The sequence below is a fragment of the Saccopteryx leptura genome, chromosome 3 (assembly GCF_036850995.1).
Source record: "Saccopteryx leptura isolate mSacLep1 chromosome 3, mSacLep1_pri_phased_curated, whole genome shotgun sequence".
In the NCBI taxonomy this organism is placed as follows: Eukaryota; Metazoa; Chordata; class Mammalia; order Chiroptera; family Emballonuridae; genus Saccopteryx; species Saccopteryx leptura.
The window spans coordinates 233,810,812-233,835,358 of record NC_089505.1 but is presented as its reverse complement, the minus strand read 5'-3'; the positions used below and the strand labels follow the sequence as shown (position 1 = coordinate 233,835,358).

The window sequence follows — 24,547 nt, the reverse complement described above, 5'->3', positions numbered from 1 at the left end:
TTAAATCATTTTTCTGTGTGTGTGTGTGTGTGTGTGTGTGTGTGTGTGTGTGTGTCAGAGACAGAGAGAGTCAGAGAGAGGGACAGACAGACAGGAAGGGAGAGAGATGAGAAACATCAATTCTTCATTGCGGTTCCTTAGTTGTCCATTGATTGATTTCTCCTATGTGCTTTGACTGTGGGGCTACAGCAGACTGAGAAACTCCTTGCTCGAGGCAGTGACCTTAGGCTCAAGCTGGTGAGCTTTGCTCAAACCTGATGAGCCCGCGCTCAAGCTGGCGACCTTGGGCTCAAGCTGGTGAACTTTGCTCAAACCTGATGAGCCCACGCTTAAGTTGGAGACCTCAGGGTCTCGAACCCGGGTCCTCCGCGTCCCAGTCTGACGCTCTATCCACTGCGACACTGCCTGGTTAGGCTTCTTAAATCATTTTGAACAGGAAAGGCTTCACCTTACTCTTGGAATGTTAGCCGATGACATGGGACCGGGACACAGTGGAGGAACACTGCTAATGGGAACCACTGCTGGTGATGGCATTGAGGAAGAGGCCATGTTAATATGGGAGACTACTGGGAGACCCTATACCCTGAATGGAAAATTGTTTCCAATAAACTGATAAAGGTAGCCCTTCAAGGCAGCTGACATAGTCTTCCTCGTAACATATGCCCTTGTGACCTTGGATACAGACACCTGTCCCCTTCTGCGGCCAGGCAGGGCTCACACCAAAGTGAGTACCCTTTGCTAAGCCAAGTTTTTCTGTCCTTAATACTAGGAGCCTGTATGTCAGTACAGCTAAAAAAAAAACTAAAAACTTCCAGAAAAGATAGTAGCATTTTCTCCTTAATTAGTGGCCTTAGATATTCATTCATGGCAAAGCTTGTCACTTAAACTCTGAAAATGTGGGTCTGCTCACAGAGCTTGTTCCAAACCCCTCTATTCCTAAGCAAACCTGCCTGCCATTAGTATTTAGTCCAAAGCTGCATCAAAATGTTTGAGACAGACACCTTGTTAGCCTCCAATTTTCCTGATTTAAAGTGCAGACATTCATTCTAATATAAAAAGGTAGTCTGAGAAGTCATGTATTCATTAAATACTTATTAAGCACCTACCAGGAGGTAGGCTGGTCCCTCGTCTCCGGGACAGTGCGATCTGGTTCTCCCGTTGACACTTCCTGCTCCTACCAGTGCTTTAAATCACTATTGTCATCATCGTTTTGTTTGGACAGATAACCTCATTCTAGGGTCCTACTATTGAAACCTGAATGAATTTTAAGTGACATTGATGAAACTATTGAGTAAGTCACAGGCAACTAACTCTTCTGTTAGGATCCAGGTTTATAGCTAAGTTAAAAATAATTTCTGGGAAACAGGAGTTGGCCAAGTGAATGAATGAATGAATTCCAGACTCCACATTTAACTGCTTGCCCTGCTTAGCTGTGGGTGTCTCAGCACTACTGTCCTACATCTTCTGCCTCCAAAAGAGAACCTGGCTTTCTTGATTGCATGTTCTGTTTCCTTGTTAACAAGTGAGGAAAACGATTTCATCGGCAGGCGAATGATTAAATGCTAATGTTATATATTCTTAATGTGCCATGTTTTAAAAAGTACAGCAATAATAGAGCTGGCTATATTTCCAAAGTTATTTTCAGCTTATGCAAGAGAAACGACACTACCCAGTGTCACTGAGTACTTATGATGGATAAGACATTGTTTTAAATGGTTTACATATATCTAATTTAGTCCTTTTTAACAAAATAAACTTCTGCCCTGGTCAGATGGCTCAGTTGGTTCAAGTGTCAGCCCAAAGCACAGAGGTTGCCAGTTCAATCCCCAGTCAGAGCACATAGAGGAACAGATTGTCGTTTCTGTCTCTCTCCCTTCCTCTCTCACTACAATTAATACATTTTTTTTTAAATTTCTAGTTTATAGAAGAGAAACTGAGGTTAGAAGAATGATACAGCCTGCCTGAGAGGTATCCCAGCAAGTGCCCGCCGGAGCCAGGCTTTGAACGTTCATACTTTGAACTCCTACGCTGTCTCAGTTTCCCAGAAAGGATGACCTTATAAAGCTGAGGGAATTTGGGCTTGGAGTAAACTGACCAGCTGAGTATGAGGATTCATTAAGAGCCGTGCCCCACCTAATCAGTCCAGGTTCCAGTCAATCTGCCTCTTTAATAGCTTAAAACCTAGCCCCCTTTTACAATACACACTGACCTGACGTCCCCTTCACTTCTCTTCCCTTCAATGGCCTGAATAATTTCAGTCCTCTGTTAATATGTCTCCTTGCTTGGGCTCTCTCCTATTCTAATCCCTTCTCCACATTGTTACCAAAATTATTTATCTAGATCACAAATCAAATTCTAACGTTTAGAATTACTCTATGGCTCCCCACAATCAATACAAAGAGTCTAAAATAATTGTCATATTATCTAGGAAACTCCACAAGCTGTATCTCTCTGTATCCAACTTTGCCACCACATCTCCCCACCTGATTCTCTATGCCCTAACGTTAGAGAATCAATTATAGTATCATGAACAACCCACGTTCCCTCTCTGGCTCTCGTGCCTTTGTTCTCGCCTTGGTTTGTGGAGATCTCTGCATTGAACATCTGGCCTGACCTGAGTCCACCTTCCATCTATGGCAAGAGCACCACATGTATGAGCTGTCAAACACTCTCCCTGGGTTGGTTATTAAATCCAAATTCATACCCTCTGCCTGCTCTGTGAAATCACGGCTGGGCCCTCTGCATAGTGTTTCTTTCTATATTGGCCCTATGCTAAGCTCTGTCCGTAGAGAGTGCTGGGCAGGCAACGAAGGAGGTAAGAGTTGGTTTCCTGGTTTTGGTGTGCTCCCTCAGCAGGATCTGCTGGGTGGCAGGGGGAGGGGGGATGGAGCTTTTCCAACAGCAGGTGGCCAGCAGTTCCCCTCAGCATGGCCCTGGGTGATTGCGGGATGCCTCCAGGAAGACACTTCTCCATGAGCAGTTTTCACTGACACCCCGAAGAGCAGATTTCTAGCAAGTTCCACTCATGTGTGTGGCACCGCAGTGACTTCTCTGTCATCCAGCGAACTAAGGACAGCTGGACTTCTGCCCTGGTTGGGATACGGGATGGAGGCTCTCTCCAGAGTGCTCTATCTCAGTCCTGTGGGTAGTGGCTACTCCTCACCGCAGCCATCCCTACGTCCCTTAGAGTTCCTTTACTTGTTACTTGCCAATCCCTTGTTACTGTAATCTGCTACTAGAGTTAATAATTCTTTGTATTTAACCTCTCCTGCTCGAGTTACTGTGCAGTTTTGCTCCCATTATTGGACAGAACGATAAAACCAGCAGTTCTTTTGATGGGGCCAACCTCTTTCCAATCACCCTCAACTCTTAGCCCCCAGCTTCAAGCTTAGGCCTGTTATCCCAGACTGTTCAATCCAGTCCAGACAGCTGTTTCAAAGTCAATCTCCTTGAATTCTGTGAGACCCAATCCCGAGACCACCCTTTCCCAGTCACATCACCTGCTGCCTCATATTATCTTTAATTGACCAACGCTTTGTTTTGTTTGAATGGCCTCATCCTTGGCTTGGAGGATGGTGAGGAAAAACAGGAATGCTGAACAAATTAAGAAATCAACACATCTCATCCCCCTCTAAACAATTAACTCGTAGAGGCCAATGGAACTAGCAAGATTGTGGAAGTTTTATGTGAGCGATCAAGGAAAAGAATTTCCACTTTCTTGCTACATTTAGTCCAGAAGCATAGAATGGTGAGAATAGTTAGTCTTGAGACTATGAGAAAGTGGCCAATAGAGAAGGGTGCCCTCACTGAAGAAAAGGATACAGAAACCTAATTATTATCACATGTTATGCCTTGATCAAGCTTTGCCTGAAGCTATACTTATGTACTTAATTTTGGAGAGTCAATATATTCTCTTTTTAAAAGACCAGGCTAAGTTAGGTTTCTGTTATTTAAAATGTAAACCATCCTAATTATTATGTTTTCCTTCTAGGTGAGCCCAAAGCAATATGTATATTTTTTCAGGATGAATTGCACTCTTTTCTTAAAGTAGCCCCCACTAGTTTCTAAAGTTTTGAAGATAGGCTCGGAGTCTTATTCACTTCTGAAAAGTTTTACATATAGTAGCCATCAAGTAAGTATTTCTGGACAACTTAGCTATATGATAGTTCAGACAGAAAAGATATGCTAAGAACCAGGGCAGTAATGTCCACCTTTCTAATCAGAGACAAGGATATTTTATGCCAATTGAGTGCTGTTATTCAAACACAAGAGCCATATTAGAGCTGTAGGACTAAGTGGGAGGCTATTTAGAAATAGTAAGTTACTGAAGACTCACAAGAATATCTGATGCTAATGTCACAAAAAGCACAGTTAATATTAAAGTCACCCTATCTCATCAACACTGCCAAACCATGGGATGGCAGAATGAGATTTTGCTCTTGGTAGCCACTAAGAAAATTTGTCTTTTCTAGGAAGTTTACTGAGGAGTTGTCGTTTATTTTTCTATTCTACTTTCTACAGAGAAATTCTGAAATAATTGAGAACATTGTTATTCTAGAGTCTGGCCTGAGGAGAGGAATAAAAGGTGATTGTTTTCTCTGACACACACATGTCTAGATGTGTTTATGTGCAATGCGATCACCAATGCCAAAACTGACAATATAATCTGATCACATTAAATCAGAGTCTAGGGAAGTAAATACCCCTCTCTATCACTGATTGAAATGCAGGATTCCTTTAGAAGTCTGAAGGGCCACATGTCAACCTCATTCACAATCTCAACTGATTGCAGGAGACACCAGGTGTCTGGCTAGGGAATCACTCACCAGCAATTTCAACAATAAATGCAATTATAATTCGGTATCTTTAAAAGATGTGTGATGTGCAAATGAGTACTTAGCTTTGCTCAGAAACATCAAATTCCCATTTCGGTGATAATTCAGCTTTGAACTATGTCATCCACTATTCCATCCCTAGCCCCCTGATTTAAAACAAGTACAGTAGCAAAAATCATTTGCAGTCACACGAACCCTTAATATAATATGCTCAAATTAGGGTTCCACATTAGAGCACACACGAATGCAAGCATGAGAGGACAAGTAGCATAATATGGACAACTAGCACATGGCATGTTAAATGAAGAAATGGGACTCTAGCAGCCATGGAAACTTAGGTTTCAAACATAAATGAAAGGTAACAGAATATAGAGACCCAGCCAGATCACATCACCTCTGCAGAGCTCCAACTCTTTCCTCATTTTTAGAGGGTGAACGGTATTTGCTCATAATCAGTCAGTTTGCAAACAATTACCTATGTGGTTTCAGAGCAGAGAATGAAAGTGGGAATTTTAGGAGAGGAACTTGGTTGTTCTACATCTACTCAGTGAATTACTGATGGAGAAACATGAATATAAGTTTCTGATAAGAAGGCAATTCCCTCTACATTCCTATAAGTTGCGGTACTCAGAAATGAGAAAAAAAAATTGTATCTGGAAAGAATAAGAAAATATTTGGCATATGGCCTAAATGACAAAAACTATGATGCATAATATTTAAAGATAAAATAGCCATGCAGTGACTACCATGGCAGGAAGCTACACAACTCACTATAGGGTGTTATTCAAGCTTCGGAACCAAATGGAAATCGAGTCACTATGTTATTATTAGAAAGTAACTGTCACTCTTTTTTGCCGTCAGTGTTTTATCACCTCCATGGAAAAGAAATCTTTTTTTTTTTAATTTGGAAAAAGACTTGCTAAAATTTTAGATGAAAATTCTAACGTGCTCCATCAAAATATAAGACATTTTCTTCATCCCAAGTTAAAAACAATTCTATAGATTGGGCAGACAACACCAGTTTGTTTTTGACAGGACGTGCTTCTATGAAAAAACAAAATGCTACTAAGAAGAATATGTTTGCAGTGAATCGTTAACACACTATATTTTTTTCAGGGGGTGGGGGAATAGCCCTATAATATGAAACCGACTGACCTGAATGGGAAGTGTGCCAGGGACCACAGCCTGAGTGATTCCGTGACAGCACCAGACACTGTCATTCCTCACTTGCCCACAAGATAGCAACATTCCACCAGGGCTCCTGGCTACGGAGGCTGCGCTCCCGTAGAACAAATGTATTTCGGCTACAATCATTTGTAATTTCACTACTGACAGTCTGACAGGACTTCTTAATATTGCTGGGTTGACCTTTCCATGATTTTGTGCTAAATCCTTTAACTTCCTTTCATCTGCAGTGTCGGGGAGAGAACACAATTGACTCCACATGATGACAGGCCACAGTGACCTCAGCGGCCAGCAGCACTGGGCAAACCAGGTGGATGCAGAGGCTGGATTACCTGGCATTACAGGCCCGCACCCCGCGTACACCCTCCACGCCCGCGCAGTCCGGGGAGGATGTTTAGCCGGTCCTCACTCCCCAAGAACGGCTGAGCAGGGCCTTCCACAGCAGGAGGAAGAATGGCATATGGATGTGAGTTAATTTCCTTAGACTCAGTCCTAGACTCTGCCTGGGAAAGGAAGATTGTTCGTCTGGAGAAAAACCTTTCTTAAAATGTTGTCTTTGAAGACTAAGTCAGCTGTGTGGGAAGACAAGACTTTTACTCCAACACACTTTAGAAAAGATTATTTGTTAGCTACACGATGCACAGACCACAGTGGGATGGGAAGAGAGCCCTCCGGCACTGAGGTCTGCTAGAGGCTAGAGGATCTTACAACAGCACCACAGTTGCTAGTTACCCAACACTCTTTGAGCCAGACTTTGTGACAAATGTTTCATAGGAAATTTCCCTTTTTAAACCTCCCACAGTTCTGAGGGCTGTACTGTCATTAGGCCATATTAACAGAGGACGTGTCTGACACGTAAGGAGATGTAAGAGTTATAACACGGCTGGCAGGCAAGTGGACATCAAATTAAGATAAACCTAGGCAATCTTACTCCAGTGGCAAAATGACTCATCATAATGTAAGCCTCTCTCATAGTGCTCGACTCAGCCTATTTTCAATCAAACTCCCTGGCTCATGAGGGACTCTTCTAAGACTATTCTGAGAAAAACTCCCAAGCAAGTTCTGCTATATGTCACTTCACTCCTCAGGCCCCTGGAATAGGAACCATAAAGCGATCTGTGGCTTAGGAACATGGAACTCAGACTGAAGATGCTGAAAGCTGAAGTTTTTTCATCTTGTTGCAGAGTTTATATATAACTTAGAAATCCTGGCTGCTTTATTGGGTTGAACTCAGATAAAAGACCTGGCCCTAGGTTTTTTGACAGAAAACGATTTGAGATATTCCTTTGGAAATTACTGAATAAATTTGAGGTGGCAGATGAGGGGACAGTAGGCTGTCGTCATTCATTTCCCCTTTCACCTGCCCCCTTATTGTGCATTCCACAGTCAAAGAAAATGAGGGCTGAGGGTGAGTCAGAGGGAAAGTGATATGACAGGCATGGCAAGAGTAGGGGAACTAAGCCAGCTACATGTTGGTCTCCAAAAAGGGAAGTGCATGGTCCTCATCCCGTCATCTAGGGCCTGAGATCAGTCCAGGGTTGGTACCGACTGTGCAGGGGAAAGACCGACTGACGGCCAGAAATGAGACTCTCTATGCGGAAGTCATATTCCTAGGTACTTAAGTTTATCTTAGTTCAACCGGTTGAGCCGTCTTGATTGCAATTCAGTACAAGCCAGTGATGAGAAAAACAAAGGAAGGCCCAGCTGTCAAAGACTGAGAAGTTCACCTTGGCCCTGGTCCAGTAAATCTGGAAACAGAGTAGGGCTCCGCTCTCCATTAGGAAACGGCACAGTTAAAAGGAGCCAAGGGGCCATGGCAAGCAAGGTGCATAGAATGTTGTTCTATAGGTTGGTGGGGTACGTATATGCCCACAGACCCAACCCAGGAATGACAGATGTCAGGTGCGGTGTGACAAGATTGATTCAGTTATGGGAAGTGTGCAGGGGGTCCCTTTTATTGCCAGGCTATGACAGGCTCAAAGTCCACACATCTAAGTAAGGACAAGACTGGGAAGATGACAAAATATACTCAACATGTAATCCATATTAAGATGGGCAAAGGGAGGTATTTGACCAGCAAACCAGAAGAGCTGGCCTAGTAAAAACTACCACGTGGGCCAGAGCTGCTCTGAATCTAAGACAGGGCCAAGGCAGGTGCACCATGCTCAGCCGCAGCCTCCGCAGCCGAAATGAGTGCAGCTTTGTACTCAGGAAAGTTAAGGGGGAAATCTAATCTCTGTCTTTGGAATGAAAACAATTCAACTGCATCTTCTATAACTTTTCCAATATATTACTGAATATAATTTTAGTATTAGAAAAATGTGGAGGTATACCTCATGGATAAGTGACCAAGTTATCTAGTGAGCAGAGGAGCGTCTTTCGTACAGTTCAGTGCTGTAATACACCTGGTCAATACTGCCACCCGCATAAAGCAAGTTTCAGTAAATTCTACATACGTACAATTTTCAGATGAGATAAAAGTCTCATGACATCCGCCATGTCCGCTAGGATGAGTAACCGCGTTACAGCTGAGAGCAAAGCCCTCGCCGCCCGCACCATGGTGCCGCGCTTCACCGATGAGCACGGGTCGTCAGCGAACTCCGAAGAGGCGATGCGCATGGTCTCACCTGGAAGACAACACAGAGACGTGGGTGGGCGGGAGGCTCAGAGGCTGGCAACCCTAAAGATCTGCGGATAGACGATTATTCTTCTCATGGCAAAACTACCATAACTAGGGAGTGCTTCCGCCACTTCCAGCACTGCAAAACCTTTCCGGTCAAACGCGTCAGTGCACCTGGACTGGTGCTGTGGACAAAACAATGCGCCCCTTTCACACTGAGTATAAAATTATGCTTTTAGCATCGATAAGGAATATATTTAACTCAATTTGTCTAAGAGTTGAGATGAATTTTCCCTTAGCTTAATCATTGTCACTCTTCATTTCTCTTGGAACCAATGATATTTACTAGACAAACAGTTGAGGTTACTGACAGTTTAGGTACAGAGTTGACACAGAGGAATGAAACTTAAGACTTCGGCCTCATTAACACTGTAATTTTCATCGAGTGAGACCGTAACAGACCATAGAGATGCCCTAATCTAGCCGTTTTGTACTCTGTTAGGAACTTATGTGCTAATATAGAGAACATTTTTAAGGCAATTCAACCAAGCTGACAAATGTCTGTTAAAGCACATGCCTGTGTCAGATTCTCTACTAAGATCTGGAATTACAACAGCAAGTGAGAATACCCTGGTCTCAAGGTGTTCACAGTCTTACAGGGAAACGGGTTATAAATTCACACTCATAATGCAGCGATCGATCACATGCTGTAACAGACATATGATTAAGAATGTAGGCAAAGAGAGAAGGGAGTAATTTACTCATTTAGTGCGAGTCTGGGGTGAAGCTGTCAACTTCGGTGAGCTGGAAAGAACTAAGAGGTGTACCAGGAAGACAGGTGGGAAGGGCGCCTTAGATGAGCAGGGTGCGAGGCTCCCAACCTGGACTGGGCACCGAGGGTAGGGCGCTGCGGTCACAGGGAAGGCACAGTGAGGGAGGGCAGGGGAAGGGCAGTGCCAGTGCCTGCAGTGCTAGGGGGAGATTTGGACTGTGTCCTCGGCAGGGACGGAAGTGACCTTAAAAGATGTTTATCTTGGCCACATTACATAAAGGAAACTGGAAAGGACAAGAAGAGGGCAGTGAAACCAGGTAACAGAGCACAGGCAGTTGTAATCTGAGAGAGCGGTAGTGAGGGGGCCAGGAGAAAGGAGTGCGATATGGAGAGAAAGGGAATATTACTGAGATCTGTGTCAGAGAAGCAGCCCATCTAGGAATGGATTAGATGTGGAGAACAGAGAGAGAAATGGAGTTGCTGGTGAACACCGACACAATACCACTGATGGGTACATATATACACAAGGAGACCCAGGACTGGGAGCAAGGGGAGATCATGAGCTAGGATGAAACTGGTCCTGTGTCAAAGGGTAGATATCCACCTGGGGCAGAGAGGACTGGGGGAAGCCTGATGACTCTTCGCATAGCAGAGGACACACGTGGCATACAAGCTTCAGTAAACTAGAAGATCAGAGTTAACATGACAGGTTATTTCATTTAGGGTGAAATTTCTTCACAGACATTATTACTTCTCATCTGTTAATCAAAACCTAGTTCATTAAATAAAGCCAATTATATCATTGAAAGACTGGGTGTTCCGTAATTTATCCTAAGATACAAGGGGAGAAAAATCTCTTTCCATTTTACAGGCAGATCAGAATATAAGGTAATTTGCTCAATTAGTGTGATAGTTACTTAAACTCTTGCATTGATACCTCTTTATACTTGGGAAATATGGGCAGATAAGGAAATACATTGTCCTGTCAGATTTTCAAAAGAGACTACCATTCTAAGTATATTCTATCGCTAACCAGCTTATTTGTTATGCCTACAGGATATCTCAAAATGAATATGAAGCGATTAAAAAAAAAGAGGCATTTTATTATTTTTTTTAACAAGAACATCAGAAAAGCAAACAAGTCAAAGAAAGTTGTTCAATTATACAAATGAGATACAAAACCAACTTTTATTTCATTGGTGAAAATGCACTATACAAAAGGCTGAAAGTACTGGAGCATCTGCACACTCCCTGATCCCCTAATTCTTATGAGCAGTGTAAAACAAATAATGGGGAGGAACTTAAAAATCCATTACCATCCTGGCACAATGGTGAATTCTGTCCCTAGAGGACAAAATGAATTTTAAAATAAAGGCTGGTAGTTAGGAGATATATCATATTCAATCCAAGTGTCCCACCCCTGTCACAGGCTTATATAACTCTCCTTCTCCCTAGCTCCCCCCAAAAAGTGTCATTAGCCAATAGCTATGTGGTCTGGAGAAGAAGGCTACCCCATTCCAACTCTGTAGAGTGTGGCTAAGGAGAACATTATACACCAAGGCAAATCTCACAAAATATTTGGCGGGTTACACAGAAAAATTAATGAGTGGAAAGGACACATTGATTCAAGGAAAGGGGAGATTTATTCTGCCCATGAAGTTAGGGAGTGACAGGGTTGATCCCCAGTTCTGCAGATTAAACTGCTATGAGCCATCGCTTAGGTAAGTGTAGTGGCACTCAGATGGGGCAACTCGGAACACAGGCACCCCTCCCAGCATGCGGAAGAGCCATGCCTAATCAAAGCAGTTTTCAAGTTCAAGCCTTCATACAGAAGGTCAGTATAATTGCTCTTCAAAGCCAATGGGTGCCACATATCAGTGTAGAGCTCTAGACTTGTGGCTTATAGCGGGCAACCCTGGGAGAAGTTCAGGAGATACACATGAAAGAGAGAGAAAGAGAGGGAGAGAGACCCACATCAGTAAGTGTGACTCTGCAAAGGGAAATGTCATGTTAAATTCTGGAGATTTTTCTAAGATAAATAGATGATTTAACCCAATTAAAACTTAAACTAAAAACTCATTTTAATCAGACATAAATGATTCATGTTATTAAAGACTTAAAAGAAATGATAATCCAAAGTCAGTTATAACTTGAATGCATTTTATATCCTTATAGTATTAAGATTATTGAATTAAAATAGAAATCTATATTCCAAAATGATAAGTGAGTTTATCAGGATAAAATTTTTTCCCCCAGGGAACTGCTTTTTCTATAATACTAACCCTTTAGCTAAGAAATAGCACGCATGTATAGGAGAGGGAAAGGAGCCACAAGGGGGGAACAACAGATCTGCCTGTTTCTTTTATAGATACGATTGCATTCAATCTCCTGTACTTGATTATAGACTCAGCACAGAGCACTTTTTACGGTAAAGCCTTTGAGCTCCTCAAACCATTTCCCTCTGCTGGAAAGAAAAAAAAATTAACATCTCCAACTAAGTGATTGAAGAGAAATAATACTTAATATGTATGGAGTGCTTCTATATAAAGATTTATAACATAAGTATTATTTTAAAAGTTGTATATATATTCACTCATGGATTTAAAAAGAATAAATTGTTAAAGTCACAAAGACATAGGATCACATCCCAACTCCACCTCAATCATTACTAAATATGTGAACTTGATGATGAGTCAACCTTTTTGTTTCAATCCCCTCCACTGTAAGTAAGGGGTGAAAATGATGATGTTTGCCATGTGGACTGTGATTTAGGGATAAAGGTTAGAGATGATGCATTCAAAGAACACAACACAAGTCTTCCTCACAGTGGGCTTATTCATTATTATTATTAATGCCATTGGTATTTTAGTTGATTCCACTCGTTGTGTACACAATAATTTAGAAGCAGTAAAACATCTACCCAAAAGGTGCTTATTGCTTTAAGTCAGATTATACAACTCCCCTCACCCCAAGTATAGTGCTAGTGCTTGGTTTCCTAATCAGTGTTTCTTCTGATTCATATGCTACCCTAAAGGCATTCAGATGAATAAATAACTGTGCATAAGCTTGAGATAATATCAACTCAAATGTGGAATAAAGCAGGAAAGTAAATAATGAATAGAAGAGAATGGTGACAGGCAGAGGACAGAGTCTCAGGAACAGACAAGTCATTCAGAAAGCAGATCATGAACCAATAGCATGAATGCCATGTGTCTCATCCTTTGAAGGGTGACCCTGCATTCAAGGTAAGCACTCTTTCAGTACTTGATAAATAAACTATTGGAAAGCTGTGAGAAGCAAGGAGAAAGGTCTGGTGAAAAGCTAGGTTCAGAGAAGGAAGAATGAAGGAATGGAAAACTCGGGAAGTTAATGGTCCAAGACGTTAATGAGAATTGAATTTATCCTGCCTTTGCATGCTTTCAGCAATGGCAAGCACTGGGCTCGTCCCCTAGAGTCAAATGATGGAGGAGAAACTACAGCAAGGAAGAAAATGAAGAAAAATGCAAGCTGCAGAGCAAATGTAATGAAGCAACCAGAACAGGAGTAGAGTCAGACACAGAAAGCCAAGTAGAGAAATGACAAGACACTAATAATCTGTTGTGTGGTAATTTACACTGTCAACATTTTTATTATAAAATAAAGATTGTGCCATTTAAGAACTGAAAAGTACAGACTACTAAAAAGAACCAAACTAGCGTACACCATTCCAATAACCAGAGACGGCTAACTACTGGAGAACATTTGATGACCTTCTAGAAAGTTCTGTATGCATATATTTCTAACCAGTAGTTATAATATGTAATAATATAACTGCAAATTCTCCTTTGTCTATATACATTTTCCTTTGTCTAATTATATAAATTATCTGGTATATAATAGTTCATGTTCTTGCAATTTTCCTCATTACAGAATTCCTAGAGCAGATGAGGGAAAAAGAGCAAAAAGTTCTAATCATCTTAGTGAAGGTTTGTTTCCTTTTCACAATAACCTACGCCTGCCTCAGACCCTTTTTCACATATATTTTCCTCAAGGTGCAAATCTTAAAGGACACTGAGAAATGGATCCTGTAGAGCAGTGCAGCAAAATGCAATGTTTTCAGAGAAGCAAGCAAGATGAGTGAGCTGTAACACCTGACCACAGCTTCGCAAAGCCCTGGCCGTTTCCGTTCCCTGCACTGTGCACCATCACCAAGTCATATGCTCACAAAGCCATCGTGGAATAAACATAACTGATTTGTAGGATGGTGACTGAGTACACAGTGGACATCTCCTGAGCACTTCATCATTCTGATTATGTTGTGGAGTCTGTAAAGCAATGCAATGCTTGAAAGCCACTTACTGCTCTGATTAGCTAATTTTCAAAGCACAGTATGAAATTTTTATCTTCATTTGAGATAAAACAAACTGAAATGTTAAATAAATAGTCAATGTGGAAAATGCTATGGAAGTTACAATGCTATCAGAGGCAATCTTGACACACTACACCATGCCTCTTGGTTCCTTTTTAGAAGACAGAGTTGACCGTTCCTTTGATAAGGATCATGCAGAGTTGGGTGATGTGTAGGAAAGGATGACATGAGCAGGTGCTGATTTAGCCAAGGACCTCTGAACTCACTGCATGAGCAAACACTGAGGAATATCCTCTTTGGGAATGGTTACAACAGCAATAAGATGGTGCCCGCACAAAGTAATTCAAGATTCCTTCCATTTCAAGAGTCTATTAGGTTGTGTCTATTTGGAGTTCATATATCAATATGTGTTCTCTGATCTCATTCCTAATAAATACAGTTCTCTTTTATTTGAAGCTTACAGTAAACCCAAGTTTGTTCCAAATGCTTAACATGGTTTAATCCAATCACTGCTCAATGAAGTAAATAATTTACATTCTCACCATTTATCCCAAAGGAAACAAAAAAGAGAAAGGGAAGATTACTTAGCTAAGGTCAAACAGCTGGTAAGTGGTGGGGCCAGAATTCTAAGCCAATCTGGCTCTAGGGTCTATGATCTTAACAATAGTGCTTTAGAAATACTTTAAAATTCTGCCTACTGTATTAAAATTATTTGTTTACATATCTCTGTCTGGGCCTATATTATTAGTTGAAGACTTGTACGCTATTTTATTTAGTTAGTGGAGTATTGCAAAGGAAGAAGAGAGAGAGGAAGCGAGGGTGAAAAGAAGTAGGGAAGGAGGGAAGAAAGGAAGGAAAGGAGGGAGCGAGGGGAGGGGAGGGGAAGGAAGGAAGGAAAGGAAGGAGAGAGGGGAGGGGAAGGGAGGAGAGGGGAGGGGAGGGGAGGGGAGGGAGGGAGGAAGGGAGGGGAGGGGAGGGGAGGAGGAAGGAAGGACGGAAAGGGAGGATTAAACAAAGACATTTCTCCAGTTATTCCCAGGCTCCACCACTCTTTATTGCCTATCAGGACTGATTTATTACTGTCTGTACCTATATACTTTTGAGTTTTCACCCCTTTCCCAAGACTGTAAGCTTGGTCAGAGTGGGGATCATAATTGCAGCATATTGATTTTTTCATTTTTAGTACTTAACATATATTTGACAAGATACATTCACTCAATAACTATTGGAAAAAGCAAAGGAAGGCCTACCTGGAACCCTACATTTTGAAATATATCAATTTAATGCTAAAGCAAAGAGAAAGGACAAAAGAAATCCTGAATGCTATACACTGCCCAATGAAATAATAATTTGAATATAGTCTTCCTTTTTTATTTCTTTTTCAATTGAATTTGAGAATTCAGCAAGCAGCTTGGAAGCTGTAACATTGAGAAAGGCAAGTGCTGGTAGAAGTTCCTCCTTAGTTTTGCTCACATGGGCAACTGCTGTCAACAACAACAAAAAACTGTTCAAACTTTTTTGGAAACAATCAAGAACTGGAGGCAGCAATGTATGCATTTCACCCTAAGGTGGTTAGGACTCAAAGTTATGATTAAGGGAAAAGGTTGACAATCACAATTTTTCAGAGCCTCAGGGATGATGAAATCATGTATTTAATCAAGTAAAATCTGCATTAAATAAGCCACCTCCTGCAGACCCTCTCATTTCAGCACTGAATAGTTCAGATGCTTCTGTTACGATAAAGCAAGATAATCTGTGACCTAAATATGTGAAATTCAAAAGAAAGCCTTATAGGTTTTGTTTTTTTTAAAGCAAGTATCGCGCAAACCGCATCAATGTAAATATATATTATAAAATAAGAATGTTGCTTTTTCCTTTGTCTTCCCACCAAGAGTAGTCCTTGGTAGAGAACTCTTTAACTTCATGTTTTTCAAGTAGCTCTCTGAGCAAATAAGACATGATATGAAAAATGAGAGAAGGCTAATGGGTCCACTATCTCTGAAGTGATTGCAAGACTGGAACATTTCTGATCTGGGTGGGCCTTCTTCATGCACCATTCAACACCTCACTCTCATCTTACAGGTAAAGACAGAAGCCAAGTGGAGAATGACCTGCTGGAGATCAGGCAGTAAGATGAGGCCAGCATCCCCGTCCTAACATCCCAATTCGGTGCTCTGGCCAAAGCCCCAGAGTGTCTGTGGGACCAACAAAGCATCATGTGACCCCAGCAAGTCAAAACTTCCTCCGCACTTAATAATGTTCCCAAATAACCACAGGACCTTGTTCCAGCCCTGTCTCAGTGGCTGGTGCAGCTCTAAAGACAAAGGTACATTCTTGTTTGGTCAGACCCAGTTTTCTGGGTGGGTAACTGAACATATCCCAATGCAGTTTTCCCCATATCAAGATCTGTTCAGTATGCAAAAACATTACAAATGTCAGTAACTGATGATTTAAGTGTATTGAATGTTATGAGCTATTAAACTTTGTTAGAGACAATAACGCACCACCTTGCAGAAGGTACAGATCATTAAGGTATGGGTTTTAATTAGTTCAGCTGTAGCCTTTTCCTAGGTTGGGAAAAGAGGGTATAAGGTAATTTTGTATTGTTGTACCCATAAAAATTATCAAGCTGCAATATGACATAATTCACAAACGAAATCTCCACAAAGACCAGTTAAATCTAGCAATAGCCACACTGCATAAAAAGATGATTATTGTCCTGGGCTCAAATAAAGTGGAATATTATATAACCTTGGAAATATTAAACAGTAATATGCTAAGCTTAAGAGAAAAAGTCGAGTATAGAAGATTAAGAAAAAATCCTGTGTCATTTAGTATTTTTATAAAACTAAAAAAAAAAATTGACGAACATGTAAATTTCATTGTGCAGTAATAGTTTCTGAAATAAGTATACTATTTCAAATATATAATTAAAGAAAGCCTACTGTAAGAAAGTAAACCTACAATGCCATTCAAATACGAAACTCTGATCATTCTGGTTTTTTTAATCCTCAAATTAGTGAAAAAAAATCAGTTTTGCCCATTTTGTATTTTAAAATATAATTTTATTGAGCTGTAATTTTATGGCACCGTTTACCAGGTTCATAATACCAATTAGTTGGCACATTTTTTTTGTTTTGTTTCATTTTAAAATATGTGGAAGTGTCTTCTATCTTTAATCCATTTTTCTCATATGAGAATTTTTCCTGCATTTTCGTTTAACCAAAGACTACTTTAGAAGAAGCTGACTTTCCATTTCACAGTAGAGCAATTTCAATCATAATTTATTTACCTGCAGCTTATATGGTTGTTTATATAATGTGCCTTTTTAAATGCTTCTTATGTTTTTATTTGCATTTATATGTTAGATAATATGAAATCAGTAATGCAAGTATTTAGTTATACTAATGCCAAATTTCAAATATTACAGTAACTTACACATATATTTGTATATAAGCAGAGTATCAAGATATCCAAACTGGTATGAAAAGGCTTAAATTATATAGACTAACTTGGAAATAGTTTGTTGTAAATTTATGAAACCATATAAAAAACAGAAGGTTTCTAAAGAAATTCATGACAGTGGTGAATTGTAGCAAATGAAAGAGTCACAGACCCGGTTTCCGGTCTGGACTCTGCCCCTACTTGGCTGGGCGACCTTGAGCAAGCCATTTAAGGTTTATGATACTTGTCTTTCTGTATTCCTCCACTGGATAGCTCTTAGCCTCTGAGAGATGGCAAAGACCACACCCTCTCCCTTAGTTCCCTGTTAGACTGATAAAGGACAAAAAATATAGAGGAGATTCTCCCAGAACAATACAGTCCTCATCTTTAATTAGTTCCTTGGTCCCACATTGGGCAGATCTAGGTCAACAGCGAGATTTCAGGGTCTCTCTATCCTCTTGACATCAAGCCTTAAGTGAAAGTGGACCTGAAGGTTTTAGTACCCCTTTCCCATGGGTGATTCAATTTTCTTTAAGATTTCCAAAGGAAAGAAACCCCATCTCAACATACCACTTTCATAAAAGTGGACGCAATTATAGATAAAAATTATAAAAAACAAATAATAAAAATTATAGAAAATCAGTGAATTTTAATCTTTTATTCTACAAGAAGTATGAATCACTTGACCAGGCGGTGGCACAGTGGATAGAGCGTCAAACTGGGATGCTGAGGACCAAGGTTCGAAACCTCGAGGTCGCCAGTTTGAGCATGGGCTCATCTGGTTTGAGTAAAGCTCACCAGCTTGGACCCAAGGTCGCTGGCTCGAGCAAGGGGTTACTTGGTCTGCTGTAGCCCCTCGGTCAAGGCACATGTGACAAATCAAGCAATGAACAACTAAGGAACCGCAACAAAGAACTGATGTTTATCATCTCTCTCCCTTCCTGTCTGTCTGTTTGTATCTGTCCCTCTCTCTGACTCTCTCTGTCTCTGCCACACACACACACACAAAAAAAAAAAAAAAGAAAGAAAGAAAGAAAGAAAGAAATGTGAATCACTGTTTCTGTGAAAATAATAGAGGTTGTCCAAAATGTCAGAAAACCTAGGACAAAGATATTCAAAAGTATGCAGTTAAATTTCCAAGTAATATGACCAATATTTTTTTTCAACCTCCAGACATTACTTCTTATAAAGAACATAACAATTTAAAGCAAGAATCCAATTGTTAAACTGGAAAGCAGCAGGATAAGTGCACTCTTTCCCTGTTTGCAGACTTTTTTGGACACTCTCCAGCCAGTTGGACCCATCCTCAGGGTCTGTGTCAGCCTCAGTCTTCCAGCCTTTCGCAGGCTGCTCCGAAGCAAAGACGGGCCCATTTTGTGCTTCTTAATGCTTATTTCCTTTAAATTAAAGTGGAAAAATTATAATAACTTGAAAAATCATGCTCTATGCCCTTGCCAGTAAAGGTAAGTGCTGGTCCTTTAGTAAACATATTACTTGCTACAAATTAATAAACTCACATTGAGAATATTAATTTAACCTCCCAGGTAAGTCTGCCTATGGAGAGAGAGTATTCTAATCATGGTGTTAGCATTCCACTCTATGACAGCATAATGATTAATAAACTAACATGGAATTTTAAAGCAAGTGCACACGGCTGTTTAATTCTTACATCACTTACATACTAGGAGGTGGAGTGACTGAACAGCAATTGCCCTGGGGCACCATTAGGAGGTGTCTGTATTAAATAAAGAAACTAGTTTGGAACACTGAAGAAAAGTTGATTTTCAATTCTTACTCTTAACAGCAGGTGATTCTCCACACCAAAAGGAGTTTAAAGGAAAGTTTGGAGAAGAAAATACAGATGTCAAAGTACTCGTAGGTACTAAAGAATTTATTTTAGAGACGGAGAATTGAAAAGTTACCTAGTACTACCTGGGCTTAACATGCAAATATTTTTTAAATTTTATTAAATTTATTGGAGTGACATTGGTTAATCAAATTATATAGGTTTCAGGTGTACAATTCTACAATACATCATCTGTATATTGCATTGTGTGTTCACCACCCTAAGTCAAGTCTCCCTCTGTCACCATCTATCCCCCTCTACCCTCCTCCACCTTCCCCCACTCTCCTTTAAAATGTACATTTTCAAGCCATCTCCAGACAGTATTCATGAAGTAAGAAGTCATGAAGTAAAAATAGGCACCCAGGCACATTGGACAGCAGACAGTGGCAGCCCAGGTTAATTCAGTCCAAGCACACTCAGAGGTCACCACCTGGTTACTTGTTACTAAGATTCGAAAAGAGGTCAGATGAACCCATCACTCATTCTTTACAGAATGCCCCATAGAAACAGAGGAGAGTCAAGTATATTTAATTATCAAGACAAATTGTGGGTTCAACAATTTTTAATAGATCCATTTGTAATCTTCACACAATCCTGACTTAAAGAGTCTTTCCAGGTATAAGTACCTGAGCATGCTCACGCTTGTCACATAAGCTCCCACCAAGTGTGCCCTATTTCAATACTCCAGTCAAGGCTTTGGCATGGAGAGCTGAGAAAACCAGCCAATGGAACCATTTACAAAATTTAGCTTGAGGCTTTCTCCTGCTTCATGTGCTGCTACACATCATAATTACACTTGAGAATCCCAAAATCTAATAATTTTCGATAATCAACAGATGCAGTTTGAGATCACTTCCAAAAATGGCAGCATCACAAAACTCTCTCTTGTCCTATTCTGTGTGGATCTCTAAAATGTAATTAATGTTACTTCCTCATCTCCTCCTTCCCCAGAGACTTAGATGACTAAATGCTCTCAAGAACCCTTTCCAATTTTGGATCCTATGATCCAAAACACAATAACAGCTATTATTTATAAAATGCACCAGGCACAATGATGAGTACTTTACCTACAACACTGTCTCCATTTCAGTGATTAAAAAAAAATGTATGGCTTACTGATTTTTTTTTCAAGGTTGGCTTTAACTCTACCATTTGAGTCTAAGGCTGCCGGACTTAAAGTCTGTGATCTTAGGAACCTTGACGTTCTATACCAAGGGTTTATTTGTAAAATCATCTAAAACACAACCTAGTGATGATGATGAGTGGAAGGATGATGATAGTAATAATGAGAATAAGCTAATCCTGATTTAATGCTTGTTCAGTGTCACACACTGTTCTAAGTACTACATTTTCTCATTTAATCCTCATGGAAATTCAGTGAAGTAGGTACTATTCCCTTTTAATAGGTAAGGAAACTGAGTCAACTACAGATTAATGAATTTACCAAAGGCTAAAATAACTTTAGGTAATAGAATGAGAATTTTTAACCTAGAAAAATCTAACTACAAATTTTGAGATGTAACCACTTCTAATATAATGCACATGGTTATATGTCAAACAAAACAATAAAAATCAGTAACAAATATATAGTTATCACAATAATAATTGGTTATAACACCAATGCTAAGCATACACATCTAGAAGTATGTTGTGACAATATTTTGAAACTGATCTTTCAGTTAAAATCTAGACACTAATCTTGTCCTCATGTACTCTAATTTTAAGGGGGTAAGAATAAATAAAAGGAGGAAAGCCCTCATCCTTCACCATATAATCAGACATCTAAATACTATGCGTGTCCTGATGCATAGACATTCAACTAACAATATTGTGGCTAAGATGTGATCAATACCAATTCTTTTTTTTCCCTGATTTAGAGACAACTTTAGAAACTTCTTGAGCCTGCTGAGAAGCAATCAATAAACAACTAAAATGAAGCAACTACAAGTTGATGCTTCTCCTCTCTCTTCTCCCTTCTTTCCTCTCTCTTGCTCCCCCTAAAATAATTAAATAAAAAAACCTGAAAATTTCTTGAACCTGAAAATACTCAATACTATAAGAGTAAGCAAAAATACATGACTTCTTTTAGGCTGTAGAGCATAAAGCTTTGTATTGTGATGCCTCCTCCAATCAACATTTCTTCATCAAGACTGCAGACATATGTAAAGGACTGATTGTGCATGAGAAGATTTTATATATATATATATATATATATATATACACATGTTAAAGCAAGCATATCATATAGTCAAATAAGTCATCAATAATCACAAAGGTTAGTCTGCTATCTACTAATTATGCACATATATACCCAATAATTATAAACCAAAAGAAGCAACAAAAGATAAGTAATATTTCATCACATGACAGATTTAATCCACTTGAATTCCAACCTTCCTTAAAAAAAATACACATGTAGCTTTTTCACTGTTAATTTGATATCTACTGTTAGACTCAAGGAGTACTGATATGCTGGGGCTGCCAAGAGTGTAACTATTGAAGGAACAGGGAGTGCTGATAGGGCCCCTGTGAGGCTGAGAACAAAGAAGGTCAGAGACCCTTATCAGAAGTTTATATTTGAAATTCGCCACTAAGCTAAAACCGGCCCATTGCTATGCCGGCCCCTGTTGCTATGCTGCGTGCGACCTCCCTAGCCAATAGCTAAACTGCCACATCTGCTTCTGTATAATGCTTGCTCACTTAGGATATATAAGGACCTGGCTGTAAGCGCCAGGCGCGGCTTCCGTTTGCAGCTCCTTGTGAGCACGGTGTCTCCAGACACCTTGGGAGTTCGCCCCTGCGTAGGTTAAACTGGCCAATAAAGTAACATCTAAACTTCTGAAAGTCTCCGACGTTTGTTCTCATACCCGGTGGATGCAACATCTACTAGCTACCTTCATTTAAAATTTGTGGCTCTTCTGAGTCTTAGGCTTATTAGAATGTAAGACTTTCTTTTACCTATGGAAAATAAAAAAATATTGATAGTATTATTAAAAGTAAAAATATTGATAGTATTAATATTCTTCTTCTAGAAAAATATTAAGTAAAAAAATCAGTATCAAGCTATTGATTATCAGTAGGACAAATTCTTAAAATAATTGTGTTTTGTCTCTGAAAACATATCAATGAAGAGAGCTTAAGTCCCACTTGTAACATTTTTTTCTTGTGTAACCTGTGTGTGTGCATGTGTGTCCCCCCAAAATTGCAGTCTTGAAATAAAAATGGTAACTGATTCTGAAGCTCTGATTGAGTTATCTGCAGTCTCAATAGTTAAGAAGCCAGATCTTAATGGTCACATATGGGAAAGAAGATTGTCTTCACCCACACAAGGAGTGAAAATGTAATGTTGTTCACACAAAATAAAATTTGGATTACTTAAGTGCTGTATCAGTGACAATATTACCTAAAAAAACCCTGTCCTTCGGGAAACAAAAATAGTAAAGAAACTTGTCTATACCAGCTCAGAAAAAGTGATCAGATGCTTTCCTTTAAAGTAATAATAATATTTAATAACCAGAGTGCTCTCATCATGTATTTAAAGGAAACTCATTTATACTACCTGCATAAACTGGAAAATTATATCAGAGAAATTATTTTAAAAATAGTTTTAGATGAGTGGTGTCTGGGGGTCTCTGTCAGAAGAAATATCAAATATTTCTCTGAAGGAAGCACTGGACTCTTTCAAATAAAGTTTCATAAAAGATGAGTATACATTTTAAACATCAAACCCTATGGATGTGTTAAGTGGCAGAATAATGATCTTAAAGAAATTAATAATTAAATTAATTAACTTCAGATAATGAAACTAGTATATATAAAATGTACACTGAATATTTAAAAATATTTATAGAACAAGAATAAAAATTTGAAAACATGTATTAAGAAGATGATGCTCTAAGCCAAATAATGTTTTTAAATAACAAAAATTAGCCTGACCAAGTAGTGGCATAGTGGATGGAGCATCGACCCAGGTTCAACACCCCAAGGTCGCTGGCTTGAGCACAGGGTCTCCAGCTTGAGAATGGGATTACAGACATGACCCTTGGGTCACTGCCTTGAGCCCAAAGGTCACTGGCTTGAAGCCCAAGTTCACTGGCTTGAGTAAGGGGTCAGAGACTCAGCTGGAGACCACCAGTCAAGGCAGGTATGAGAAAAAAATCAATGAACAGCTAAAGTGCCTCAACTATGAGTTGATGCTTTTCATCTCTCTCCTTTCCTGTCAGTCTCTTTCTCTCTCTTTCTCTCCTCTCTCTCTCTCTCTCTCTCTCTCTCTCTCGTGTGCTGAAAAAAATAACAAGAAGTTAAATCTCAAAGGACTAAATAACAGATTAGCTACAATAAGAAAAACCAGTGAAGTGGAAGACAGCTGAAAAAATAACCAAAACAAAAAGACCATATAATCAAAGAAATCAAATATAAGAAAAATACATGCATTGAGAATTTAGAGAAAATTTTTAACATAGTCCAATCAGAGTTGCAAAGAAGAGGTCATATTGGATGGAAAAGAGATAGTTTTGTGAGATCATGGCTGAGGACATCCCAGAATTCAACAAATACATGAATATTCTGATTCATACAGCCTAACACATCTCAACCAAGAAAAATAAAAAGAAGTCCACTCCTGATCACTTTATAATAAAAATGAAGACAATAAAAGTCAAATTTAGCTAGAAAGATAGAACAACTACAACATAACAAATCATATTGACAGCATCCTTCTTAATTAAAAAATGGAAGCAAAAAGACAATGGATAATATCTTTAATATGTTGAAGAAAAGAAAGTATGCCTAGTAAAACATTTAAAATGAAAGCAAAATGAAGACAGTTACAGAAACATATGAGACAGGTTAATGCCTAGCACCTCTATTAAAGGAACCATTAAAAGGTTCCTTTCATAGAAAAGGTCTGGAATTCAGAATAGAATGAATTTAACAATTAATAAGTTAACATGCATAAATAACTTAGCGCAGTCTGTAGCTAGCCCATAGTAAACAATACAAAATGGTACCAAGTAGTAACACCAATAGTGGTGTGACACAGTAGAAGTAGTAGTCACCCATGTAGCAGTATATTTTCTAGTAAGAGTCTAATAATGTATGGCTGAGACTCTCTAACTTGCACCTTATACATAATATCAGCAATAATCTATCCTACCAACATAATTGTGATTTCAAGGTCTGACACTGTTTTCATTTAAGTGAAATTCATGTCAAAGTACTACCAATTCGATCTCATCTGTATTTTATTTTATTTATTTTTTATTTTTTTTCTGAAGCTGGAAACTGGGAGAGACAGACAGACTCCCGCATGCACCCTCTCCCCTCTGGGGCGTCGCTCTGCGGTGACCAGAGCCACTCTAGCGCCTGGGGCAGAGGCCAAGGAGCCATCCCCAGCGCCTGGGCCATCCTTGCTCCAATGGAGCCTTGGCTGCGGGAGGGGAAGAGAGAGACAGAGAGGAAGGAGGGGGTGGGGGTGGAGAAGCAAATGGGCGCTTCT

At 39.7% G+C, this 24,547-nt stretch overlaps 1 protein-coding gene across 4 annotated transcripts in view; it reads right to left on the bottom strand.

The window, feature by feature from the left end:
* Positions 1–24,547, bottom strand: part of CTNNA2 (catenin alpha 2) — a 1,214,276-nt gene that overhangs the window by 820,380 nt on the left and 369,349 nt on the right. For all 4 annotated transcript variants that reach the window (XM_066377864.1, XM_066377865.1, XM_066377862.1 and 1 more), the window contains exon 4: positions 8,481–8,647. In XM_066377864.1, coding sequence (XP_066233961.1) covers positions 8,481–8,647 — 167 coding nt within the window. The remainder of the gene's footprint in view (positions 1–8,480; positions 8,648–24,547) is intronic.